The sequence below is a fragment of the Streptopelia decaocto genome (assembly GCF_964273445.1).
Source record: "Streptopelia decaocto genome assembly, chromosome: 16".
In the NCBI taxonomy this organism is placed as follows: domain Eukaryota; kingdom Metazoa; phylum Chordata; class Aves; order Columbiformes; family Columbidae; genus Streptopelia; species Streptopelia decaocto.
Window position 1 is genome coordinate 7,701,144 of NC_138671.1, and position 23,324 is coordinate 7,724,467.

Sequence of the window (23,324 nt, forward strand, 5' to 3'; positions counted from 1 at the left end):
CAGCAAGCTCAAAACCAGATCTGCTCTGGCCCCAAAAAAGCAGCTGTGACCTGATGGTGAGTCCCACAGCTGGGTGTGTGTCCTGGGGAGAAAGCGGCAATGCCGGGCTGTGCTGAAGTGGAGAGCAGGCGGTGCCATGGTGCAGGGCCACCCCAGATGTCCCCATACAGGTCCTCGTGGCTGGCAGGCCAGCAGCATTGTCCCAGTGCCACCAGGTGGCAGCTTCTGTTCAAGGACTTGTCACCATCGTGCCATGTCCGGCACATCCAGGTTTGGCACTGGCCACGTCCAAGTGCTGGGCGCAGCTCTGCAGCTGCCCACGTTGCACCAGTTGTCCCCCAGTGTCCCTTGCTTTGTAACACCTGCCAGCCCAGAGGGTTTATGGCCCAGGTGCTCCTTGGGGTACACAGGGACATGAAGAGAAGAGGTTTGGGACATGCAGGTGCCACCCTCACAGCTGCGAAGTGTGTGCAGAGATGCGGCTGTGGCTTGTCCAATGTGGTGCGGTGCTGGAGGCAGCACAAGTGGAGGGACCAACGGTGAGGTTGGGTCTGGCATCCTGAGAGATGCCTCGGACACAGAATCATAGAATGTCCTGAGTTGGAAGGGACCCACAAGGGTCATGGAGTCCAACTTCTGTTCTTGCATGGGACAACCCCAAAAATTCACTCCATGACAGCGACTCCTCCTCATGCATGGACATGATACCCAGTGCCAGTGACCAGCAGCATCTGTCCCCTCTGCCAACGGGAGCTCCAGGGTCTGGCAGATTTTAACAGACATGTCTTATTTGAGGAAGAAATACACAACCGTGCATGTCCAGAAGCTGCTGTAGCATCAGCCCAGCTTTCTGGGAAGCTGTTGGTGAGTACCATGACCTGTTACTGCAGCTGTGCCCAACTCCTCCCTGGATTCCCCAGGAGTTAACAACCTCTAAATATTCCCTGCCAGGCTGCGGGACACAAATCCACTTGTTGCCGAAGAGCTCTTGCAGTGTAACCTTCTTGGCAGGGCTTCAAATCTGTTGTTTGATTTCCACCTCTTCCCCTTTTTGCGGTGTGTCTGCTCGCCTGTCTTAGCAGAAGCAGGAACCGTGTCCTGCTGTGTGTCTGCAAGCACGTAGCTCCTCAGCTGGGGCTGGGGACGATGCAGAGCCCATCTCCTCTCTCTCCTGGTCAGCCCAACCTGGCTCTCTGGAGCTTTTCAGGAGCAGAAAGGACAGGGGGTGCCTGCTCTCCTGTCTCTCTTCTTCCCACGCAATAAACCGAGGCTGCAGAGCTGGACACCAGCACACGGTTTCCCAGCACGGAGCAGATGCTCCCTCTGGATGTGCCACTCTCAAGCAGCCCTGGCTGATTGGGCACTGTAGTATGTTTGTGCCGGCTCCAGGTCAGCACAAAACCCCCTCTTCTGGTGAGTCACCAGGTGCTGTTGATGTTTCTCAGGTGCAGGGAGGTGTGGGGCTCTCCTTGGTGCACAGGGGTGGGGGGCTCCCCCTCCTCACCTCTGCTGTATGACCCTAGGCTCTCCCCGTTTTGGGAACATGGCAACAGGGAAATCCAGTCAGACCAGAAAAACTATTGATAATAGGGGAGGAGAGAGCAAGATAAAAGAAGCAGCCCTGGCTTTGTTGTGCAAAAAGCACCAGATGACCTCCCAGCTCCTGCCCTGCAGTTCTCATCTCCAGGTACAAGCACTCCTGGGGTGCAGCAGGTCTCGGTTCCCATGCCAAGGGGTTGTGGGGGCCAGGCTCTGCCAGACCAAGCAGCAGGACCCTGGGTGCTGCAGGGCTTTCCCAGCTTGCCCTAACTCAGCTCTTGGGGTGGGAAATGACACTTGCTGGGTCCTGTGGACATCCCAAGGCTCCTTCCATCCCTCCCATGGCAGTGTCAGAACTGCACAAGCAGACAAGGGGCTGGCACCCACTCACACTGTGACAGTGTCCCCTCTCCCCTGCTGTGTGCTCTGGGGACAGAGGCTGGCTTGACCCTGGCACCATGTGGTTTTGGGGCTCCTCTGTTTCAGGAGATCTAAGGGGTGTCTGTCCTGCTGAGCAGAGGGCAGGATCAGTCCATGGCTGCCCCCGCCTGGTCCAGAGCAGCCAAGAGAGGAAGGCAACTGTTTGTCGAGTGTCACCCTAATTTCTCAAAGGTGTTTCCCAGCTCTGCAGCCCTCTGGGACATAACCCCGAGCCTCGCAGGTTGCTTTGTGCCTGACGGATGGCGATGGCCTTCGGACTGTGTGTTCAGCTTATCTCAGACGCGGTCGATGGTCCAGGGCTGACCAAGGGCTCTGCCGTGCACCTGCGTCTGTGATAAGAGCCAGGCTGGGCCCCAGCAATGCTGACTGCCACCACATGTGAGGTCCCAACTGGCCACCCTAGGCTGTGGCTTGTCCCCAACAACCTTCTTGTTGGAGGGGACTACAGGATGGGTTCGCCAAATGGGCCACATCCTGCCAGATCGGCAAAAAGATCATAGGATGTCCTGAGCTGGAAGGAACCCACAAGGATCATAGAGTCCAACTCCTGTCCCTGCATATGACAACCCCTAAATTCACACCATGTGTCCAAATGTTTCCTGAACACTGTCAGGCTTGGGGCTGTGACACCTCCCTGGGGAGCCTGTTCCAGTGTCCAGCACCCTCTGGGTGAAGAACCTTTTCCTAGTGTCCAACCTGTACCCCTGGCCAATCTTCCTGCCGTTCCCTCGCGTCTTGTCAGTGGTCACCAGAGAGAAGAGATCACAATGGAGCCCATCAGCTCTGTTTCGGTGCACAGCTGCATCCACAAACCTCTCTCCTGCCCCACAGCGTGAGGTTGTGCCATGGAGAGGGACACCCCATTTCCTTGGGCAGCCTTTGGGGTGACAGATGGAAAGGCAGAGCCTGGAGCTGCAGTTGCCACAGGGTGATGCTGAACATCTCTGGTCCCACACTGTGCTGCTGTCACTGGTGTCCCCATGTCCGAGCATCCTCTCTGTGGTCACTCCTGTGTTTGCCTCCAGACTCTGGTTGCAGTAACACCTGAAAATCAGAGCAGAGACCCTCAGGGAGCACCCACCGCATGGCGCAGGCAGCGCTAGTGCGGGCAGGCGCTTTCCCTGCCCCCGGTTCTGCCGAGAAGCCGGCGAGAGGAGGTTTGTCCGGGTACCCCCTCGCTGCTCTCCCCACCCCCTGGGAAGGGGCCGTGCGTCAGCCTCCCCAGACATCTGCTGCAGCTTTGTCATTCTGCGATGGCCATGCCTCCGCAGGCAGCCATATGGCCCCACGTTCTCTGGCGGGGCTCACGCAGCCCCGCATTCCTCCATCCAGACTCTGCGTTTTAGGGACGTTTCCTCTGAGCAGACTGTTGGCACTTCCTTAAATGCGCTTCTGACCTGTGCTGAGCAAACTGGGATCTATAAATCCTCCAGGAGATTTTTGGAGATCTCTTTCTCCCAGCTGGACAGTTCATCATGGCAAAGACCTCCAGACTCTCCTCCACCAAGCGGTGGCCAACAGCCAGCTCATGCAAAATGTGCTTATTTTTGTCTTGTGTTCTGTAGCCATGTGGATGGCTTGGGCTTTGTTTCCAAGAAGTAATCACTGGAATAAAAAGCCCAGGCTAAAAATGATACTTGCCGGTTTTCATTATGATTTCTTTTGTGTTCTTTTCTTCATCTTTATTTGGCAACTATAATCCTGAAAGGTTTTTGCGCTTGCGTAACTGCTGAAGAAGCACCGCTTAATTTGGGGGCATGGGCCAAAATGCATTGTAGCACAAAACAAATAGAGCAGATGAAGAACTGTGCATCTCATTTTCACCCCTTTGGAAAGAAAAAAAACAACAGCAGAAAACCATGTATCGTGGAAACAGAAAGATGGGAGTAATGTGAGGAAACCAGCTCCTTGTCCCTCTGGGCAAATGCACCGAAGCTGCCACTCACCAGCTTTTGCATAATTGGGCCATAAATGTCTCCGGATGGCAAATTCCTGACTTTTCCCAGGCCGCTCGCTCCGGACCATCAGTTGTCCACCTCCAGGGCCAAGCCTTGCTGTGTCCCTTGTGACTTACTAGAGCAGTTGGTAATAATTAGCCGTGATTAACAGAGGGCCAGAGTCAAGAGCACGTGTGCTGGGCCGCAGGGAGTGAATTCGTTGGGTCAGAGCGAACAAGGGCGATCCCCGCGCCACACCGGGCAGGGACAGGGGGAACAAGGTGACAGGCTGCAGGCCGGGGGACTTTTGAGCAGGACTCCAGAGTCTTGTTCTCCCTCCGCTGGCCCTGAGCCTTCTAGACGATGCTGATACCCCAAAGCTTTACTGATAGAGGCAAAAAGCATCAAATTGTTACACCAGTGCACCCACATTTCTCTGTGTGGCCATTTGCTGTTGGGATATGTGTTAACTCCCTGCCTTCCTTTTGTAGTTTTAGTTCCAACTGGGCTTTAGACCTGGTTTCATCCCTGCATGTCCCAGCGGTGAAGGTTTGTCCTGTCTTTCCTCCTTCTTGCCCGGTCTCTTCTTCCTCCATGTGCCCTGTGCCCAGTCTGTCCTGCCCACCACAGCCCCCCAGCCCCTGCGCAGCCGCAGGGCTTGTTCCCTGGAAATGTTCCTTGAGATCAGCCCAGCCACCGTCCCCTCACAGCGACCCGGGGACAATGTCCGCTCTCCTAGGGGGACGAGGCCAGCGCTGCCAGCCTTGGGTCACAGTCCTGCTCCCGTGTTCGCACCAGCACGTTGTCACCAACGCCACCTGGGCACTCGGATGCCGGCACGGTGCCATCCCTGCACAGCCGAAATTTCCAGGGATCAGGGCAAGAAAATGGAGACTGAAGCAAACTCATACAAAGTGATTTTTGTATTTATCTCCCTTTGAACAAGCAGCGTTGTTGGAAACACGTCCGGGCAGGCTGGAGTAGAAGTGAGGGGTGGTTGGGTCTGGGGGGACAAGAAGCATTGGGGGGAAATGCAGCCATGAATACACCAGCCCGGGGGTGTGTGGGTGAGACTGGGGAGCAGGGATGGGGTTTGACTCCAAGTTTCTGGGTCTGGATAATGACAGTGGGTGTTTGGGGAGGGGCTGGAGGTGGGTGACACCCCAGGACAACATGTCATGGGTGCTCAGGGATCCTTGGGTGTAGGGCCAAGGGTTTGGATGGAGCAGTGCTCACCATGCTGCTGCTCCCCAAGTTGGGGAGCTTCCTAAAAATCCATTCCCCCCCCACCCCCAAATCACTACAGATCAACTGTAAACGCTTGCTTTCCTTGCTGAGTCCCTTCCCCCGCTATAACAAACATTTTGGTATGCACATCCTTTAGTTCAAAGGGCTGTTTTCTTTGACTAGGAGAGTTTAACTAAAGTGATACTGAAACATCCATTCAAAAAGAAACTAAGCCATTTGCTTCCGCAAATATCAAAACTCTTCATCCAGATTTTCCCCCAAGCTCCCTAAACTCGTTTTTCCATTCCCCCAGCCCAAACTATTTCTTGAAGTCGACACAAAGCCCTGAAACGGTTTGTTGTTTGCTGCAAAACCGCGTTGTGGGGGAGCGATAAATTCAAGCAGAAAGCGGGGCAGGAAGAGGATGCAGCACCCCCCCAACTGTGTGTGTCCCCCCTTCTCTCCTTTTTTACACCAGGGGTTTTGCCGGTGAGCGGCTGGGTGGGGGATGTGCTGGTGGGGCTGCTCTCGGGCACCCCATGGCCAGAGCTCGGCTTCACCTGGGAGTCTGATTTAGCTGATAGACTTAATAAGCAACAGCCAGCTCTGGCCCGGTGGGGTTGGGGCTGTCGATAGGGAGATCGCGTGATTTCACCGAACAAGAAAGTTACGAGAAGGGGGAACCCTCGTGTTTTGTGAGCTGTAGGTGGGTGGCATGAAAAGTAGCCAAAAAAAAAAACCAACACACCAAAAAAAACCGTATTTCACTACTGGTCCGAGTAAATGTTTAATCCTCAGCTCGGAGAGAAAAAAAAAAAAAAAGAAAGGCAGCTCAAAAGTGCGCTTTTTTTTTTCTCAGCAAGTCTGAACCAGTCAGCCCGGTGCCTCCGCCCCCGGCTCACACCCTCCCGCCGCGCCGGAGGAACATCCAGCGCGCTCCGACGGGCAGCGGGACCCGGCGGTGTCCGCACCCGGGACTGCGAGCGGAGCGGGGCCGGGGCTTCGCGGGGTCCCTGCAGGAGCGGGGCCGGGGGGTTCGCGGGGGTCCCTGCAGGAGCGGGGCCGGGGGTTCGCGGGGTCCCTGCAGGAGCGGGGCCGGGGGGTTCGCGGGGGTCCCTGCAGGAGCGGGGCCGGGGCTTCGCGGGGTCCCTGCAGGAGCGGGGCCGGGGGGTTCGCGGGGGTCCCTGCAGGAGCGGGGCCGGGGGGTTCGCGGGGTCCCTGCAGGAGCGGGGCCGGGGGGTTCGCGGGGTCCCTGCAGGAGCGGGGCCGGGGGTTCGCGGGGTCCCTGCAGGAGCGGGGCCGGGGGTTCGCGGGGGCCCTGCAGGAGCGGGGCCGGGGGGTTCGCGGGGTCCCTGCAGGAGCGGGGCCGGGGGTTCGCGGGGTCCCTGCAGGAGCGGGGCCGGGGGTTCGCGGGGTCCCTGCAGGAGCGGGGCCGGGGGTTCGCGGGGGCCCTGCAGGAGCGGCCGTGTGCCCGGTGCAGGCAGCGCGGGACGGTCTCGTACGCGGTGCAGGCAGCGCTGGCTCCCGCCCTGCCCGGGATGGGGTCCCCGCACTGGAAGCGGCTCTGCCTCTTGCTGCTGGCCGGGTTAACATCCTCCCTGCTGCTCTACGGGCACTACTACGCGACGGTGGAGTCGCCCACGGGCCGGAGGATCATAGCCAGGTACGGGGCGAGGGGGGACAGGGGTGTGTAAATCCTGCATGAGGTACCGCGCACTGGGGTGGGGAAGGGGAATTGGGGTGCCGCTGAGGACCCCTTAGTGCAGGTTATCCCAGCTGTGCCATCCCGGTCGTGCCCGGAGCGGGACCCCGGCGCCGTGGGGGGGGTGCAGGGGTGTGTGTGTGTGTGTGTGTGTGTGTGTGCGCAAAGTGCAAAGAAACTATCGCTGGGTGCAGGGACAGCTCAGCCCCTGCTCAAACCCTCATCCGGACCCTCTGGGCTGATTTAGGATGGGAGCCGGCTGATTGTCCTGGGGAAGGGTTGGCCCCCATGGAGCTGCACTGATTCCCCCACTGCAGGGGCAGGACACTGCTCCCTGCAGCCCGCACTGATCCCTGGGGCTGTTCCCCCCCGCTTGCAAACTCCCAGAGGCTGCAGCAATTCCCAAACTCCAGCAATTTGCAGCTCCCCCTTTGTGGTTGCATCTGCCTTCCTTGTACCCTCCCCAAGTCCCTTCCCCATTCTCCCTGTGCCAGGTGGCTGGGGGTGCTGGGGCCCCCCAGGGAGCCCTGGTGAGTTCGAGGGAGTGCGGCTGAGCAGGCAGGGTGTGAGGGAGCCTGCACAGCACTTGGTCTGCAGAAACAGCCACCCTCCTCTCCCGCGAGCAGCAGGTGATGCCCAGAGAGTGCTATGGGTGTCCCTTGCCTCTGCGCTGGGTGCTCTTGGGTGCCTTCGGTGCAACAGAGCCCAGCTGCTGCCTGGGACTGGAGGATGCTGTGGGGACTGGAGCTGGTCCTGCACGGGGTGAGCTGAGAGTAGCCAGATTTGCACTGGGAGTTGCTGGGGATGCAGCCGGCTGGGCTGCCTGGGGGTCCAGATCCTCTCTCTTTCCCAGCTGGCAGCCATGGACTCCCCTTGCCCCCTCCTGCCCTGCCCAGGGTAGAGATCTCTCCTGCCGTGCTGGCAGAGCAGATGTGTCCCCAGCAGATGGGCAAAGGTTGGCTGTTGCCACCCTTGGCCGTGCTGGGGGGGCAGCAGTGCTGGCGTCAGCCTGTACCGCACAGGGCAAGTGGTGTCTGGGGTGTGGAGCAGCTCCCCGCAAAGAGCTTGATGTCTATGAGAGGGGAAACTGAGACAGCAAGACATGCCCAGGGACTGTGCTGGAGCTGGGGATGAAAACCAGCTGTATCCTGCTGCAAGGTCTATGGCCCATCCTAGGGGCAGGGTGTGGAGGGACCCAGGCTCCCCCTACCAAATGGCAGGTGGCAGGGAACTCAGCAACTGTCTGGACCTGCCCCAGGTTCCCCCACCGCAGAGCCAGCCTGGCTTCCTGTCCTGGGACTGCTTGTCCAGCCCCAGAGCAGAGCCCGGGGTGAGATAACGGGGAGCTGACCTGCACTCCAGAGCTCTCCTTGACTTTTCCTCTTGGCTTTAACCCAACTGCTAAAGCTAGAGCCAAACCGGAGCGAGTCCTGTTTGCTCCAATTCCCTGAGTTCACAAACACGCTGCTTGTCCAGCCTGAGCTGCGCGCCCGGTGGGATCAGCGCTGCTGACGGGTGTGGGGCTGAGTCCAGAGGTGAAACCAGGGTGGCTGGTGTTTTACACGGCTGACGTGCCATCGCAGAGCACATGCTCTCACTTTGCCTGCTGCCGGAGCTGAAAGGGACGGTCAGGGATGCTCATGCATCGGTGCAGGTGGCTGCATTTCAGGGGGGAGGTTTGTGTGAGCGGTGTCTCCATGCAGACTTACCAGGGATGAAGTGGATTAGAAGGAACCTGACCCCGTGATTGATGCCAGCTGCTGCCAGCACCAAATCACCTGAGGGCCAGATGCCCACAGCCATGCCGAGTCCCCCTCCAGGTCAGCACAAAGCTGGTGGCAGTGGTGAGACCCCTGTGGAGATGGGCAAAATGTCTCTGTCCCTGAGGGACTCAGATCCTGGGAGTCCCCGGGGTTTGGCCCTGTCCCACTCCTGCCCGGCCACCTTTCTGAAACCCCGTTGTGAGCTGCTGGCAACGTCCATGGCTTTATTCTTGGGTCAGCAGGATGGGCGCAGAGCTCTGCCCAGCCTCACTGTGCCGCTTGGGCTCTGCGCCACGGAAAGATGCTTTCTGGACCTTGGCCCTTTGTGGTGGGATGGAGCAAATGCCTTCCGAGAGCAGGTTCACCTCGGTGCTTCGGACCGTTCAAATGTCTCTGTAAGGCTGTTTGCTGAAGATAAGGCCGGAGTGTGTGCTCACAACACTAGTACACGGCGTTATCTTCCGGAAACGAGGGGTGGCCATGGACCAGCAACGTCATACTTGTGAATGCCACGGCAGTGAGAGAGCCGACCCAGGCTGGGCTGGCTCGGTTGCCACAGCTGGTGCCTGGGCAGCCACGGGCCACTCCTTCCCCAGAGCCCCATTGTGCATCGGCCGGTCCCGGGGTGGGTTGTCATCTTCTGAGTCAACCAAGCATCACGAGGTGCTTCGCCACATCCTGGCAGATGACGTCAAAGCATTTGGCTCCCCGATGTGCAACTGAGCTGCTGTCCAGTGGGGGGAGCCCAGCCACCCCACACCCTCCCCAGCACCCACAGCTGGCATGTGAGCATAGAGAGGCGCTGGCATGGGGTTTGGCTTCATCAGGTCAGCACAAGTCCTGGAGGAGGTGAGGAGCAGGTGCCACACACCGTGTCTGGCCATCGGTGGAGGTGGGTCCCAGCTCCTGGAGCAGGAGCCAACCCACTGGACTGTCTGCACCCACCTCCTCCAGCTGAGCCCCCCCAGGCACCCTGCAGCATCCCCGGACGAGCAGAAAGCAGCACAGCCCCCTCCATCTGCCAGTGCCCAGGGCACTGCCTTGTCCTGCAGGCTCTGGGATGGGCCAGGGAAGTGAAGGGTCTGTCCCAAGAAATGAGAGTGGGAGAGCTTGGAGGGGCAAGGATGTGCAGCTGGGGCTTGTGAGCCTGACAGGAAAGGGCTGGGAGGGCAGCGAGGCTGGGAGAGGGTGTTTGTGTGGCTCCCGGGCAGCAGATCCCCTGCCCAGAGCTGGGGCAGAGTGAGGAGGGAGCTGGGACTAAAGCTCGTGTGGCTCCAAGTCCGCATCCACACCTGGGGACATTCTCCAGCCCTCGGTGCCAGCACCCAGGTGATGTCCCTGCATATCATGCCATACCCTGTGGTGGCATAGAGCAGGGTTTTGGGGGCACATGGGTCTGGATCCACACCTGGGCAGGGCTGTCAGTGCGGCTGGTGTCTATTTGGGCTGTGGTGGGACTGGGCAGAGGCACGAGGGGACATGTCTCCCATGGCAGGGGACGGCAGGGCGGGCTCAGCAGAAACTCAATCCCACTACGCCAGGCAGCATTGCGCCGGGGGGGTGGCAGAGCTCCGCTCCACACCTGCCTCTACCTGTCCCTGTGCTCCTGAGCCGAGCTCCTGTAACAAGGGGCCCTTGTCTCCTCCACAACCCCCCCATTCTGGGCTGAGCACCTGCCGGCTGGGCTGGCGGTGGTGCCGGGGGGGATCTGAAGGGCCTTTCTGTGCAGGATGAATGGGAGCCTGTTCCCCGCCGGTGGGCTCCCACCTCCCGCTCGCCAGGCTGTGACCCGGCCCCAGCCCTGTCCCCCTGGGAGGTCAGGTCTGCTCTGCCTACTCAGGGCACCCCGACATGCTCAGGAGGGACCCCCTGCCCCATCCCCAGCACTAAAGGGGGGATTGGGACATGCCCCAGCCAGCCCCATGGAAAAGGGGGTCTCGTACACCCCGAGAGCCCTCAGATCCCAGTTGGTGATTGCTTCTCCAGTGCTGCAACTAAACATGTTCTGGCTCATCCCAGCCCCTTGCACCTCCTCCTGCTTGGGCTTGGGAAAGGTGGGATTGTGGGAAGGGCTGGGGAGGTCTTGGCGGTGTCCCCCTAAGTCTGCAGGCTGGTCTGGGTGCAGATTTTGGTACCTGGAGGTTCTGGAGGTGGGACCTGCTGGCAGACAGTGGCTGCTTTCTGCGTAAACCTGGTATTTTACAGCCCTGTGGCTCTTGGCTTGCAGAACCACCCACAGATGGGGTTGGGTGGGTGCAGGCAGTGGCCAAGGGGAGCTGGGTGGAGGTGATGTAGTCCTGCCCCATGGCCCTCAGGGATGGGGGTGACTTCATGTCACCTCCCCGGCTGAGCCCCCATTGGCTTCTCCCCCCAGCCTGCTGCAGCCGGGGCCGCTGGTCCTGGCTCCGCCGGGGACATCGCTCCAGGTCAGCAGCCGCAGATGGACCCTGGAAGGCGGCTCAGAGAGGTGAGGGGGGAAGGAGTGTGTGGTGGTTCCAGCACGAGCTGGGACCCCCTGCCCACTGCAGGGCTCCCCAGTGCCCAAGTGATGGATCTTTAACTCTGCTCTGTGTTTTCTCCTTTCTAGTGAGCCCTTCAAGCCTTCTGCTGAGCTGGAGGAGCCCAAGCCCAGCAGGAAGCAGGTAATGATGAGCACAGTGTGGTTCAAGTCCCCAGTGCTGCCTCCTCGGTGGGTTTGGTCAGGTCAGGGTCTGTATTGGGAAGCTGAGGAGCAGCAACATCATCTGGAAAGGGTTTTGTGTGTGTGTGTGTGTGTGTGTGGAGAAGCAACCTCCTCCATCCATGATGTGGGTCTCCCTGAACCTCCCTGGTGTGGCTGGAACTGAACCAAGCTCTTCCTGCCCCCGCAGCCCAGCACGTGCCCCCGCTCAGCGACGGCCAGAGCAAAGGCCGACCCCAAGTTTGGGGACATCTTCCGCTTCGACGTCCCCGTGCTGATGTGGGACCAGCACTTCACACCTGAGACCTGGGAGAGGCTGAAGACACGACATGTCCCCTACGGCTGGCAGGGCTTGTCCCACACAGGTACAGACCCGGCTGGCATGGGGGTGGCAGCAAATGGGGCAAAACAGGGTGACAAGAGGGTACGGGGCGGCTCGAGGGGACCAGGGAGCCCAGCAGAAGGGACTGAGGACAAGGGCAGGCGGAGAAGCCCTGGAGAGGAGCTGGGGACCTTGATCTCTCCCCACTCTGCCTCTTAGGGCACGGGGTGGAGGGGATGGCTTTGCAAATGCCACTTGCTGCATCTTGTGACATTTTCCCTGCATAAAAGCCCCAGTGTGTGCATGATTATTAACTGGGGCCAGAGGAGCTCAGACAACCCGCTCCATTGTTGCAGATGGAGATTGTTTCCCTTCCCACCCCAAACCCACTCTCTGCTCCCCCCCGGCAGCCGCCAGCTCCAGTCCCTGGGCTGGGAAGTGCTGGGGGTGGCGGGGGGGAGCAAACCGGTAGCAGATGCAAAGAGACATTGTTAAGAGGGGATGTGGCCAGTGCGGGCAGGAACATCTGCAGAGCTGGAGATGTCCGGCTGTGTCCCCATGCCTTCCATGGCCCCAGGCCGCTGCTGTTCGGAGGGGGAACCACAGAAGGGTTTGGGCTGAAGGGACCTTCCCAGCTCCCCCAGTGCCCCCCCTGCCATGAGCAGGGACATCTTCACCAGCTCAGGTTGCTCAGAGCCCCGTCCAGCCTGGCCTGGGATGTCTCCAGGGATGGTTCAGCCACCACCTCTCTGGCCAACCTGGGCCAGGCTCTCACCACCCTCAGGGTAAAAAATTTCTTCTCATGTCCAGCCTGAATCTCCCTCCTTTAGTTTAAAACCATCACCCTTTGTCCTATCACAACAGGCCCTGCTAAAAAGCCTGTCCCTCATGGGGCCTGCGAGGGGGCTGATGCCAAACCTGGGAGAGGAGGGTCTGGCTGGTGTCCCCCCACCCCACTTGCAGACCCCTCTCCCGCATGGGGACAGCATGAGCTCTCTGGTGCGCTGCTCCTGGACGTGCTCTTGCACAAGCATGTCTGTGCTGTTGCACACTCACACGGGCTGACACGCGCCTTCTCCCTGCTGACTGGTCGCATCCTGCTCGTTTCAGCGGTGGGCAGCACCCTCCGGCTCCTCAACGCCTCCGCCAACCGGCACCTCTTCGACAGGGACACCTTCCCCAGGGGCTGCGTCCGCTGCGCCGTGGTGGGCAATGGTGGCATCCTCAACGGCTCACGGCAGGGCAAGGCCATCGATGCCCACGACCTGGTCTTCAGGTGGGGACGTGTCCTGGGCAGGATGGGGATGTGGGTGCTGTGGAGCGACTGGCCCCAGACACATGTCCTGTGCTTTTTCTGCAGGATCAATGGTGCCGTGATCAAGGGCTTTGAGGAGGACGTCGGGACCAAGATCTCCTTCTATGGCTTCACGGTGAACACCATGAAGAACTCCCTCATCGCCTATGCGGAGTACGGCTTCACCCAGGTGCCCCAGGGCAAGGTGAGACCTTGAGGGTTTGTCAGGAGGGTGATCTCCAATTGTCTCCTGAGCTGGGTTTGTGCCCCAGACCTTCTCCCCATCTCAGGAGCCTTCAGCCCTTGCATCACTGTCATGGGTAGTGCCCCAAAGCCCCCGCTCTGTGTCCCCACTGCAGGACCTGAGGTACATCTTCATCCCCTCGGACATCCGTGACTACGTGATGCTGAGGTCGGCCATCCAGGGCAGCCCCGTCCCCGAGGGCTCGGACAAGGGGGACAAGTGAGTAGCCCCCAGGATCCCTCCCAGCACATTTGGTGACACACTGGAGGGAGCAGGACTTGCCCACCCTCACCCTACACCTGTCCCTGGTGGGATAAACCCCATGTAGCCCCTAGACCCCCATGACACGGATTCTGCCCTTCTCCTCACCCCACCACAGGCCACAGAAGTATTTTGGACCAGAGGCATCTGCAGAGAAGTTCAAACTGCTGCATCCTGATTTCCTGCAGTACCTGACAGCGAGGTGAGGATGAGGAGGACTGTGGCTGCTGCCCCACTCTCTGCAGATAAAGCAGAGAGATTTGTCCCCTGACATTAGGATGAGAGGAAATGGCCTCACGTTGCACGAGGGTAGGTTTAGACTGGATCTGGGGAACAATTTATTCCCAAAAGGGGTTGTTGGGCATTGGAACAGGCTGCCCAGGGCAGTGGTGTTGTCACCATCCCTGGAAGGGTTGAACAGACACAGAGATGAGATAGATTCTCAGGGACATAGGTTAGTGCCAGTGTTGGGTTAACAGTTGGACTCAATTATCTTGAGGGTCTTTTCCAACCCAAATGGTTGATTCCCATTCCCTGCAGCACAGCTCACATCCCCTCTGGCAGGGAGACTCCCACAGCCGTGGTGCTGTGCCAGCCATGACCCCCCTGTCCCGGCGTGTCCCCCACAGGTTCCTGCGCTCAGAGCTGCTGAACACACAGTACAGGTCACTCTACATGCCCAGCACTGGCGCCCTCATGCTCCTCACTGCGCTCCACACCTGCGACCAGGTAAGCAGACACAGGGCCACCTCCCCATGGGGGACAAGGGGATCCCCCTTTGGCTGCTGGGAGCTTGTGACTACCTCCTGTAAGGCTCCTGGTGGGGACCAGTGTGTCCTGGTGGCCGTCCCACATCTGCCACCACCTGTCCCCAGCGGGGTGGTGGTGCATGGAGCACCTTAGGCTGAGCCTTAACCCCATCCTTTGTCTTTCTGTCCCACCTCCCTCCCCGCAGGTCAGTGCCTACGGGTTCATCACCACCAACTACAAGCAGTTCTCAGACCATTACTATGAGGCAGAGAAGAAACCACTGGTGTTCTACGCCAACCATGACATGATGCTGGAGGCAGCGCTGTGGAGGAGCCTGCACCAAGCAGGGATCATCACCCTCTACCAGCGGTGAGGCTGGGCGGTGGCCCACGGGGCAAGTCCAAGGACTCCTGTGGCTTTTGTCTTTCCTGAAGGCCACCTCCTCCCTCCCGAGGGCTCTCCCCAGCTCTCTGGCCAGCCCAAGGTGCAGACCAGTCGCACTGTAGCTAGTGGTGGTGGTGAGGGGCGAGCTGAAGCTGATGCAGGGAGATGCTGCATTTCCTTGAGGAGCTCTGGCAACTTGTTTCACGGTTCAACGTGATTGAATGTCGCCTTTGGGGTACTAAGAAGCACCAAGGCATGTGGCCGTGACCTCCTAGTCCCACGGACATGGCTGGGAAGTGCAGGGTGATGCTGCAAGGGATGCTGGAGATGGTGTGGCTGGAGGATGCCCTTCACCTCGCTGTCGCACTCCAGCTCAGATGCTCGTCACTGTGGTGGGACCACGACAGGCAGGATGGATCCTTGGACTGGGGGGAATGGAGACAAGATCATCCAGCTAATGGGAGGTGGTGTGGCTGGAGAACACCTCCCTCCGGATTGCAGAAATCTTTTACTCCAGCCAGCTCTGTGGTGACACGTGCCACTCTCCAGAAGGATCTTTTTGCCTCTTTGATCAGCGGGAATGACAGCAGCTCGGCTGTGCTTTCCTGTGACAGACGCACAGCACGCCCCGTTGTTGTTCCCTTCTCTAGGTCATGGTTCTTTCAAACAGGGGTCTTAAAAGCCATCAGCCAAGAGCAGGGTGACAGCAGGGGACACCAGGAGCCCGGCTGGCCATGGAGCAGCCCGGAGCTGGTCTCGGGCCAAGTGTGGGTGGTTGTGGGTTTGTCAGGTTTTTCTTGCTCAGGGAACCACACGGTGCGCTGCAAGTGCTCTGAGAACAGTCCCACGCCAGGCAGGTTAGGGAACCTACAAGTTCGTTGGGTGAGTCTAAGTGATGGTCGCTATTTTTTTTTTTCCTTCCCCCCTAAAAATAACCTGAAGGAGGTGCTGAGGGTCTGGAACCCTTCAGTCATCCCACACTGAGGAAGACCCATGGGGACACTGCTCCAGCAGGTGGCCAGAGGGTTGGTTGGGCACGGCAGTGTAATCAGAGACACTTTCCCACTTTGTGTAATTACATAAATGTTGAATGATTGTTTTCTTCTATGCCTGTGCGTTTTGGCAAACGGGGTGGGGGTAAGAACCCCCTTACCTCCTGCAGCAGAGGAGCTGCCTCATGTACCAGTGATCCTTGAACTGGGGACCAGCCCCAGTTGGGGGTTAAATGGGGGAGATCCTGGCGTCCAGCGCTGTCCCACAGCCCTTTTCCTCTGGAGATGGGAGCCAGGGAGCCTCCAAACCCCCTCGAGCTCCCTGCAAGCTTCTCTCAGGCAGCTCCAATGACTATTACTGAAGATCAGTCTACAAACCCTTCTCTGATGTAATCTCCAGCTTGGAGCCCATCTTGTGTTCCCAGGTCTCAAACTAACCTTTTACTGTATCAGAGCGACCTGACAATGGACCCAAGGCAGCCTGTTTGGCCTGTTTTTTTATTCACCAGTGCTCGGCAGAACCTCTTTCATAGAACAAGGCTGATCCTCGCCATCACCTGATGAAAAAAGCACCAAGACTCAGCACAGCCCACGCAGGTGACCTTGAATACGGCAATTGGCAGCACCCTGATGCATAGGGCACATAAAACTGGTTTTCCAAAGGAGCGCGTTCCCAGCACAGCATCCTGCCAGGAATCCCATCCAGCTTATGGGCAGAGCTGTTTGCACACATCAGGAACTGCCGCACACGCCCTCTTTTCTCATTGCAAAAAGGGAGGTTTTCTGGCCAAGGGTGTAGCCAAGCCCGGGAATTAAACACGCTCCAGTCTAAGGGCTTTGCCAGACAATGAACCTGATGGCTGCATCTTGCTGCTTCTCCCTGAGCTTCTCAGCAGACCACAAAAACCATTTCTGTCACCAGTCCTAGCTGAGCCATAAGTTGTTTTGTCACACTGTTACTGTGAATTGCTTTTCTTCAACACTGGAGTCTCTGGCTGTTGGGGAGGAGAAGGTGTAGCTGTGAAGGGTAAGCTCACAACTGCTTAAATTTCAGAACGCATTTTAACCCCAAATCCTTCCTACCTCTTCAAAACCATTTCTGTTCCAAGTAGATAACCTTTACGAACAAAAAACTTCAATTCCCAAGATTTTCCATAGCTTATTTTATTCAGGAACAGAAGACAGAAGGGAACCACCTCTTCCTCCAGCCAGCTGTAGATCAGGTCCTAGTGGAAAAAAGGCAGCATGAGACCAAAGCAACTGTCAGCTGAAAGTTCCTGATTTGCACTATTTAATCAAGAGCACAGGTCACAGGAGACAAAAATTGCTCCCCTTCCAAGCCAAGTGCACCAGTACCCAAATCCTCTCAGGTTTTACGGGGAACTTACCAACAATGCGGTTGCAGCAACCCCTGAGCACCGAGGAGGAGCCTGCGGTTATGCACACGAGGCCATTTTACACTGTTCTGACTGATGCATCGGTGGCTGTTTGCAAGAGCCTCTCCAGAACCATCTTCCTTCTGCTGCTTCTAGAGCTGGGAAACACCACAAAGCAATGCTGTAACTACCTTCCTAAAACATAATGGTTCTGAAACTATTCCTGCCTCTCTCTGTTCTCAAAGCACTGAGTAGCTTTTACATTTCCTATTTATCACCAGGCTGCCTTTTCATCTTTTCCCCCTTATTCCTTGGAAGCCAAAAGCGCCATGTGCTCTTCCCAGTGACTGGTCCTACTTGGAACACTTTGTATTGACAGAGCAACCAACCTGGCTGCTGGTTTGTAGCACCGTTCCCTCCCCTTCTGCACACTAACCTTGATTTCTTAAGGAAATCCACTGTCGTCAAGTCTTCCACTTCAGCTTGTCAGTGAATGTTATAGATCTTCTGCAAACAAACACAAATTCTGTTAAATAAAGCGTGAAATTATTTAGTAGAATGCAGCTGTCAGCTACCTGGAGACAAAGTGCCATTCTAGTGTGTGTATTCAGTGACTATACATCAGGTGAGACAAAAACTGTGTTTCTTATCTGCCCTTCAACCTGCCGCTGTGCCTCACTGTTTGGACAAACTTAAAAGCTCTTCGTATATCAAAACTCTGCCATGACAACAGCGGGCAGCGCTTCTAGGCCTTGGGCTGAGCCTTGCCCTGTCTGGGCTGTGGCTGGCTGCTGAGCGGCCTGTACATGCACGACAGTGCTCATGCTGCAGTCACACAGGGCAGGGGCAGGAGGAAAGGGACACACGCTGCTTTTGCCCTACAGGTGACACTCATGTCACCTGAGCCTTTGCAGGGGATAGGAGACCCGCTCAGGGAAAGCCTCAGTGGACAGTTGTTTCTCCCTCACAGCTGAGATGTCAGACAGGGATAACAGCACATCACAGGCTATATTTTTCTCCTGCCCTTGGCTATATAAACTCCCTGAGTTCTACAAAATTACACGCAGACACCGACATGCCGATGAGCAGTGTTCTTCCCAACGACCAGGATTTTTCCTGGTAAGCGTTCAAAGACTCGGTATTCTGCTCAGATGAGTCATGCTGTCTACAAATCCGACATACAATTAATAAACTCAAGATGAGCAGTATGCAATCCTGAAGTATTCTCTTACCAGTCTGCAGCACAACTCAGCAGCTGCCGTCTTGCCAAAGCCATCTATGGGGGAAGACAGAAGCCCAGGATTCTGCAGGATGATTTCCTCCTAAATACAAGTTGCATTGAACACTGTTAGCAACAGTATTTTAAATAAAGTTTGTCCTCCACTCATTTCTTCTCCACCCCATTCTGAAAAAAACAGCACTGAGCAAGGAGTAAAGACAGGAATTTTTCCATTCAGAGGCAGGCAATTTTTGTCTCACAAATTTAGCACAGGAGAAACCTGTGCCTTGGAGACAAAGAACCACGTTTGCCAGTGACTCGTCTCACTCAGAGACAATAAACTTTGGGAGGTGGATGCTGTTTAAATCCTTGCTTAGGAAAAAAACCCACCAGCTCTGAGACTTTGGTGGTTTAGACTGATTTTAGCTGTTTCAAGCAGACATATTCCTTCTCATCATACAAAAACATCTTAATCTCCCTCCTTACATGCAAGAATAATCCACTCATGTGGGATGTAAATTGTCTGAGAAATGCACTCAAGCAGACCTAAGCCACAGACATCCCTTCCAGGGAAGGATTCTTCAGGATGCGTCCTTTCTAGGATGACCCTTTGCCATATGTGAACTGCATCTCCTCACCCCCAGCAACCTGATGCAAGCTTGAAACTGCCCCAGTGCACCTCTGGGAAGGCACACAGGCCAATTATTCTTTCACTACGTCTATTTCTGTGACAAACACAGTTATGAGATGAGCTGTGTCAAGTGTCTCCATAATGGGCTGTCACCCAATCCCTCCGTACTTCTAATCCCTTCTACTCTTGCTCATTTTGACCACGCTGACAAGCAGGTGCTCTGTTGGACACCAACAACAGTAAAATTCCCATTCACTCTGTGCTGCCTTTCAGCTTGTGCTCCATGGCAGCAAAGGGCTGCACATTCAGGTGGCAGCTGCAACAAAGCTACAGCCTTGATTAGCTTCATTACATTAATCAAACCTTTTATATCTCCTCCCAGTAGCCCCAGGGACACAGAAGGATATCATCTGACACAGCAGAATGAATCTTAGTTCTACAGCCCAGCAACAGGAGAACACTAGACTATGAGAAGACAGATGCTGATGTTTCTCACCATCATGCAGCTGGTGCGGGTTTACTGTCTGTTCAGTGAAGGAATCAGCTTGCCAGGCAGGTGAGTGTTTTTACCCTTGCTCGACGCCATGCTCTGAAGGAGAGAAAGGGGACAGAGAGTTAGTTCATGTAACAAACTGTTACTTTACTTTTGCATCTTTAATGCTGAGCCTCAGAGTCATGCTTCCACACAGGAAAGATAAATTTCAGACAGGGATAACTTTTATCATCACTAGCTCAGCTTCCAGAGCAGCCAACCCCTGGGCCACACAGGGCTGGCCCGAAATCTCGAGCCTGTTCTTTGGAGGTGTGGTTACTGTGCTCCTCGCCCGGGTGGGTACCGACACGGGGTGGGTACCGACACGGGGTGGGTACCGCTCGCTCCGCTGCCCCCTCTCTGTGAGGGTTCCGGGCGGGATGTGATGGGTAACGGGGTTCAGCCCGCTGGACCTCGCTGCTTGCAGGGTGCTCAAAGCCAGGCCCCAGACAGTACTGCTGCAGTCATTACCCTCCCACAGGCGCTGCTGGGGAAGAATCAGCACAAGCACAGCCAAAATCTGCGAGCCGAGCACGTCCGCGGTGCGCGGGGAGGGCCGGAGCCGCGGGGCCCAGCGCAGCCCGGCCTTGCCTCCTCCACCCGCCATGGCGGGCACCGTTCCGTCCCCACGGGCCGACATCGAGGCCTCGCTGCACCCCTAGAAGCAGCCGCGACGGCGCGCAAGAGCTTCCCGCTCTCCCTCCCGCTGTCTCCGCGCCCCTCGGGGCCGCCCTACCCGCGGATGGCTACTGATGGCGCGGAGCCCTACTCACCGCCGCGACCGCGCCGCCATGGTGCCCCAGCGCCGAGAGGGAGGGACGGGGCGCGGCGCGCTGCGCGTGCCCGCCAGGCCTCGCGAGAGGCGCGGGGGCCGATGGGAAGTGTAGTCCGACCGGCCTGTGCGCGGGGCCGGCGCCTCCGCTCCATCCGGCGTCTGCCAGGGCGGAGGTGCCAAATGAAATGTACAGCACTAAGTGTGTGTGATTGAGCTCTGCGGTGAGGCCTGGCTCCGGGGAACGGGCTGGAGCACACGTGTGGTGGGAGCGGCTGAGGGACCTGGGGGTTCAGCTGGAGAACAGGAGCTGAGGGGAGACCTTCTGATCTCTGAACTGCCTGAAAGGAGCTTGGAGCCGGGGGGGTCGGGCTCTGCTCCCCAGGAACAAGCGCCAGGAGCAGAGGAAACGGCCTCAAGTTGCGCCAGGGGAGGTTGAGGTTGGATCTGGGGAACAATTTCTTCCCCAAAGGGCTGTGGGGCATTGGAACAGGCTGCCCAGGGCAGTGCTGGAGTCACCATCCCTGGAGGGCTGGACAGACGGACATGAGGTTCTCAGGACATGGGGCAGCGCCAGGGGTGGGTTAACGGTTGGACTCGATGATCTTGAGGGTCTCTTCCAACCAAAATGAGTGTGATTCCAGAGGCCGCTGTTGTGGCCATCACCTCTCCTGAGAGCTCAGCACCCAATGCAGGGCAGCCGGGGAGGCAGACTGGGTCAGCCCCGGTGATACAGGCACCTGGGGCTGGGCCTGGGCGCCATACGTGGAGCTTTTGCACTGTCATGCTGCTTGTTAATTACATTTATTCATTCTTCATGTGCTCTCTTTACTAGGGAGATGCACATGATTGTACTTAGCACGCTAAATGCTTCAAAAGGCTGAACAAGCATTAGCTCATGTAGGAAGGGGCCCACTTCAAAAAGACTAATTAGCTGGAGACTGGGGATTAGTCAGAGATTAGTTAGTAAATGTATGTGCTGCGCTTTGAATATGTGATGCTGCCAGTATTTGCCATGATTGTTCTTCATTGTTAAAAACTGGTGTGAAATCTATAGGATCCTGTTTAGCGTATGAACCATAAAGAAGTATAAATAGAACCAAGGGGAGGAAAAATGGGAATAGCTAATATCTACTTCCTTGCCCCAAAGCTTTATCCACCCTTGTGAACAGCTCCAGTGACTGGAAATGAAAAGCAGACAAACCTGAGTCTGGAAGTGAAGTCTGAGAACAGTTGAAAGCCCCGTATTTAACAAGTGTCACCTCTGCGATGTGTGAGTGAGGAGGTTCACTGTCCCTTGGGCTGTGCAAATCGAGGATGCGCTCCTGGGAAGCTGCCCCGTTCTCACAGTGACACCAAGAGGCAGTGTCCTACATGGGTGGTGTATGGCCATTGCCATCTGTTGTTCAACCTGGCTGCCTGTGGAACCACCACCTCCCTTTGTCCTGAAGAGCCAAGTCCCATGAGCTGGAGGGAGGTGCTGCCTGGAGCTTGGCGTGTCTGCTCCCGATTCCCTAATGCTTTGTGCTGGGAGACCGCACTCCGGGCAAGGCAGTAGAGTTCCCAGGGAAAGGCAGCGTGACTTCATGGTTATTTTTAGAACCTGGATCCTCCTGGCTTGTTCTTATTTTAGAACCTGATATATAGTTTGTTTGTGGGTGTTTTGTTTTTTTTCTCCAGAGCATAGATTTAACTCAACTCATGAGTCCTTTGCCCTCCAGAATGGCCCATGTTGTTTCTTAAAAGTCTCTCTTAAAAAGTCAGCAGATTGCCAGAGGCACTTTTTTTTTTTTCCCCCAGTGGTACAAGAAGTCTAAAAGAGTTGCCAACATGCTGTTAAACATAAGCTGCTTCCAACACAAGTGGCTGGCTCCGAGGTGTTCCCCAGCGCTCTGTGCCCTCTGCCAGCTGCAGAAAGCTCCAGGCTGCCCTGGCAGGTTGAGCAGGAGCCCGAGGGCAGCAGGGACATGGGGCCTCAGCACCTTCCCACCCCGCAGGAGCCTGGTTCAGGGTGTTTGGCCTGGTGGGAAGGTGGTTGATGATACAGAACAGCAGTAATTAACGCAGCCTTCGTTGTGGTGGCCTTTGCTCTGTGAAGATGCAGCTGGCAGTCTGCCTGATCAATTTTAGCTTTTCCAACAAGCAAATATATAAACCCCCGCAACTAGAATTAGCTCTTTAAGTCCTCAAGGGACACGAAGTTTTAAAATAAAACAAAACAACTAAAATCCTCCCTTGTGCAGAGTTCAAATCTTGGAAGGAGAGAAGTTACAGACTCGGATGTGCTGAGGGATTTGCTGCCCTCTGGATTTTTGGGTGGAAGCTGCTCGGAGCATAGAGTAACCATCTGCTTGTGCCTGTTAAATGGGTTAAGCTCTGCCAGGTACCAAGTAATGAGCTGACTCAACAATTAAAATCTCGGGAGAACAGCATGAGAAAAGTGCACAGTAGGTTGACTGTAGTTATTCATGGTTGCAGTGCACAGATAATGTTTCCAAGCATATTTTGGAGGCAGAACAAACACTCTGGATGAAGAGAGATGGTCATTGCCTTGCCTGTGCCCACTCTCTCCTAAATCTCTGCAACTTCACCTGTGTGGTACTTAAGTTTTCTCATCTGTTCCCTTTAGGGGGCGACCATGTCCCACACATCTTCACAATGCAAGCTTTGCCTGGGAGCTGCAGTACGAGACAAAGCCTCCCAGAGGTCAGCAGAACATGGTGGCTCTTCTGAGGGGTCTCTGACCCTTCCTGGGGTTGTGAAAGGAGCTACAGTCTGCTCTGAACAGTTTTGGTTGGACATATTCCCCCTCCTCAGGCAGCTGCAATGCTGCTCCCAAAGGCAATTTGCACATAATTTGCACATAGATTTCCTGTGGCCAGTCTCCATCAGTTATGGTATTTTCTTGCTCCAGTCTTTGAAAGGACTTCTGTTCATGTTGAGCGGGTAAGGAAAACTACTAAAAGGGCATGGAGATCTTCTACATGTGGACATTTTGGGGCAGCTCTCAACTTTGGGGATCTTTGGGGAATTGCATCCTCCAGCAAACTGTATGCTACATTAAGCCCCCATCTTTCTGCTTTCTCAAGGCACTCAAGTGTGTGTCCTGCAAAGCCACAGCACTTCCCTCTACAAAGAAGTGTGAGCTCTGCTGTAGGGTATTTGGTTATCCCCAGAGCAGATAACAGGAGAATGGGCAGAATATGTGACAAGAGGGAAAGGCGGAAAGACAACTGAATGGAAATCAGTGATAGAACC

The 23,324-nt window shown here is 56.4% G+C and overlaps 1 protein-coding gene and 1 long non-coding RNA gene across 5 annotated transcripts; one reads left to right on the plus strand and one right to left on the minus strand.

Annotated features, from left to right (window-relative positions):
* Positions 1–6,538: 6,538 nt before the first annotated feature.
* ST6GALNAC2 (ST6 N-acetylgalactosaminide alpha-2,6-sialyltransferase 2) lies at positions 6,539–19,211 on the plus strand. Of its 3 annotated transcripts, none has more exons than XM_082067105.1 (11): positions 6,539–6,807; positions 10,984–11,076; positions 11,197–11,251; positions 11,480–11,654; positions 12,722–12,887; positions 12,972–13,110; positions 13,265–13,368; positions 13,529–13,612; positions 14,040–14,139; positions 14,366–14,529; positions 19,145–19,211. In XM_082067105.1, the coding sequence occupies exons 1-11, from the start codon at positions 6,683–6,685 to the stop codon at positions 19,194–19,196; spliced, it is 1,257 nt and encodes a 418-aa protein (XP_081923231.1). In that variant the 5' UTR covers positions 6,539–6,682; the 3' UTR covers positions 19,197–19,211. The 3 variants fall into 3 exon arrangements, with proteins under 3 accessions (XP_081923231.1, XP_081923232.1, XP_081923233.1); XM_082067106.1 differs by having other exon boundaries at positions 19,148–19,211; XM_082067107.1 differs by lacking the exon at positions 19,145–19,211 and having other exon boundaries at positions 14,366–16,545.
* LOC309446909 lies at positions 16,685–20,130 on the minus strand. Of its 2 annotated transcripts, none has more exons than XR_014185524.1 (6): positions 20,068–20,130; positions 19,259–19,351; positions 18,145–18,234; positions 17,349–17,419; positions 16,925–17,070; positions 16,685–16,762 (listed from the first exon to the last, which is right to left on the minus strand). It is a non-coding gene; the product is annotated as an uncharacterized lncRNA (long non-coding RNA). The 2 variants fall into 2 exon arrangements; XR_014185525.1 differs by having other exon boundaries at positions 20,031–20,117.
* Between the last annotated feature and the right edge of the window lie 3,194 nt (positions 20,131–23,324).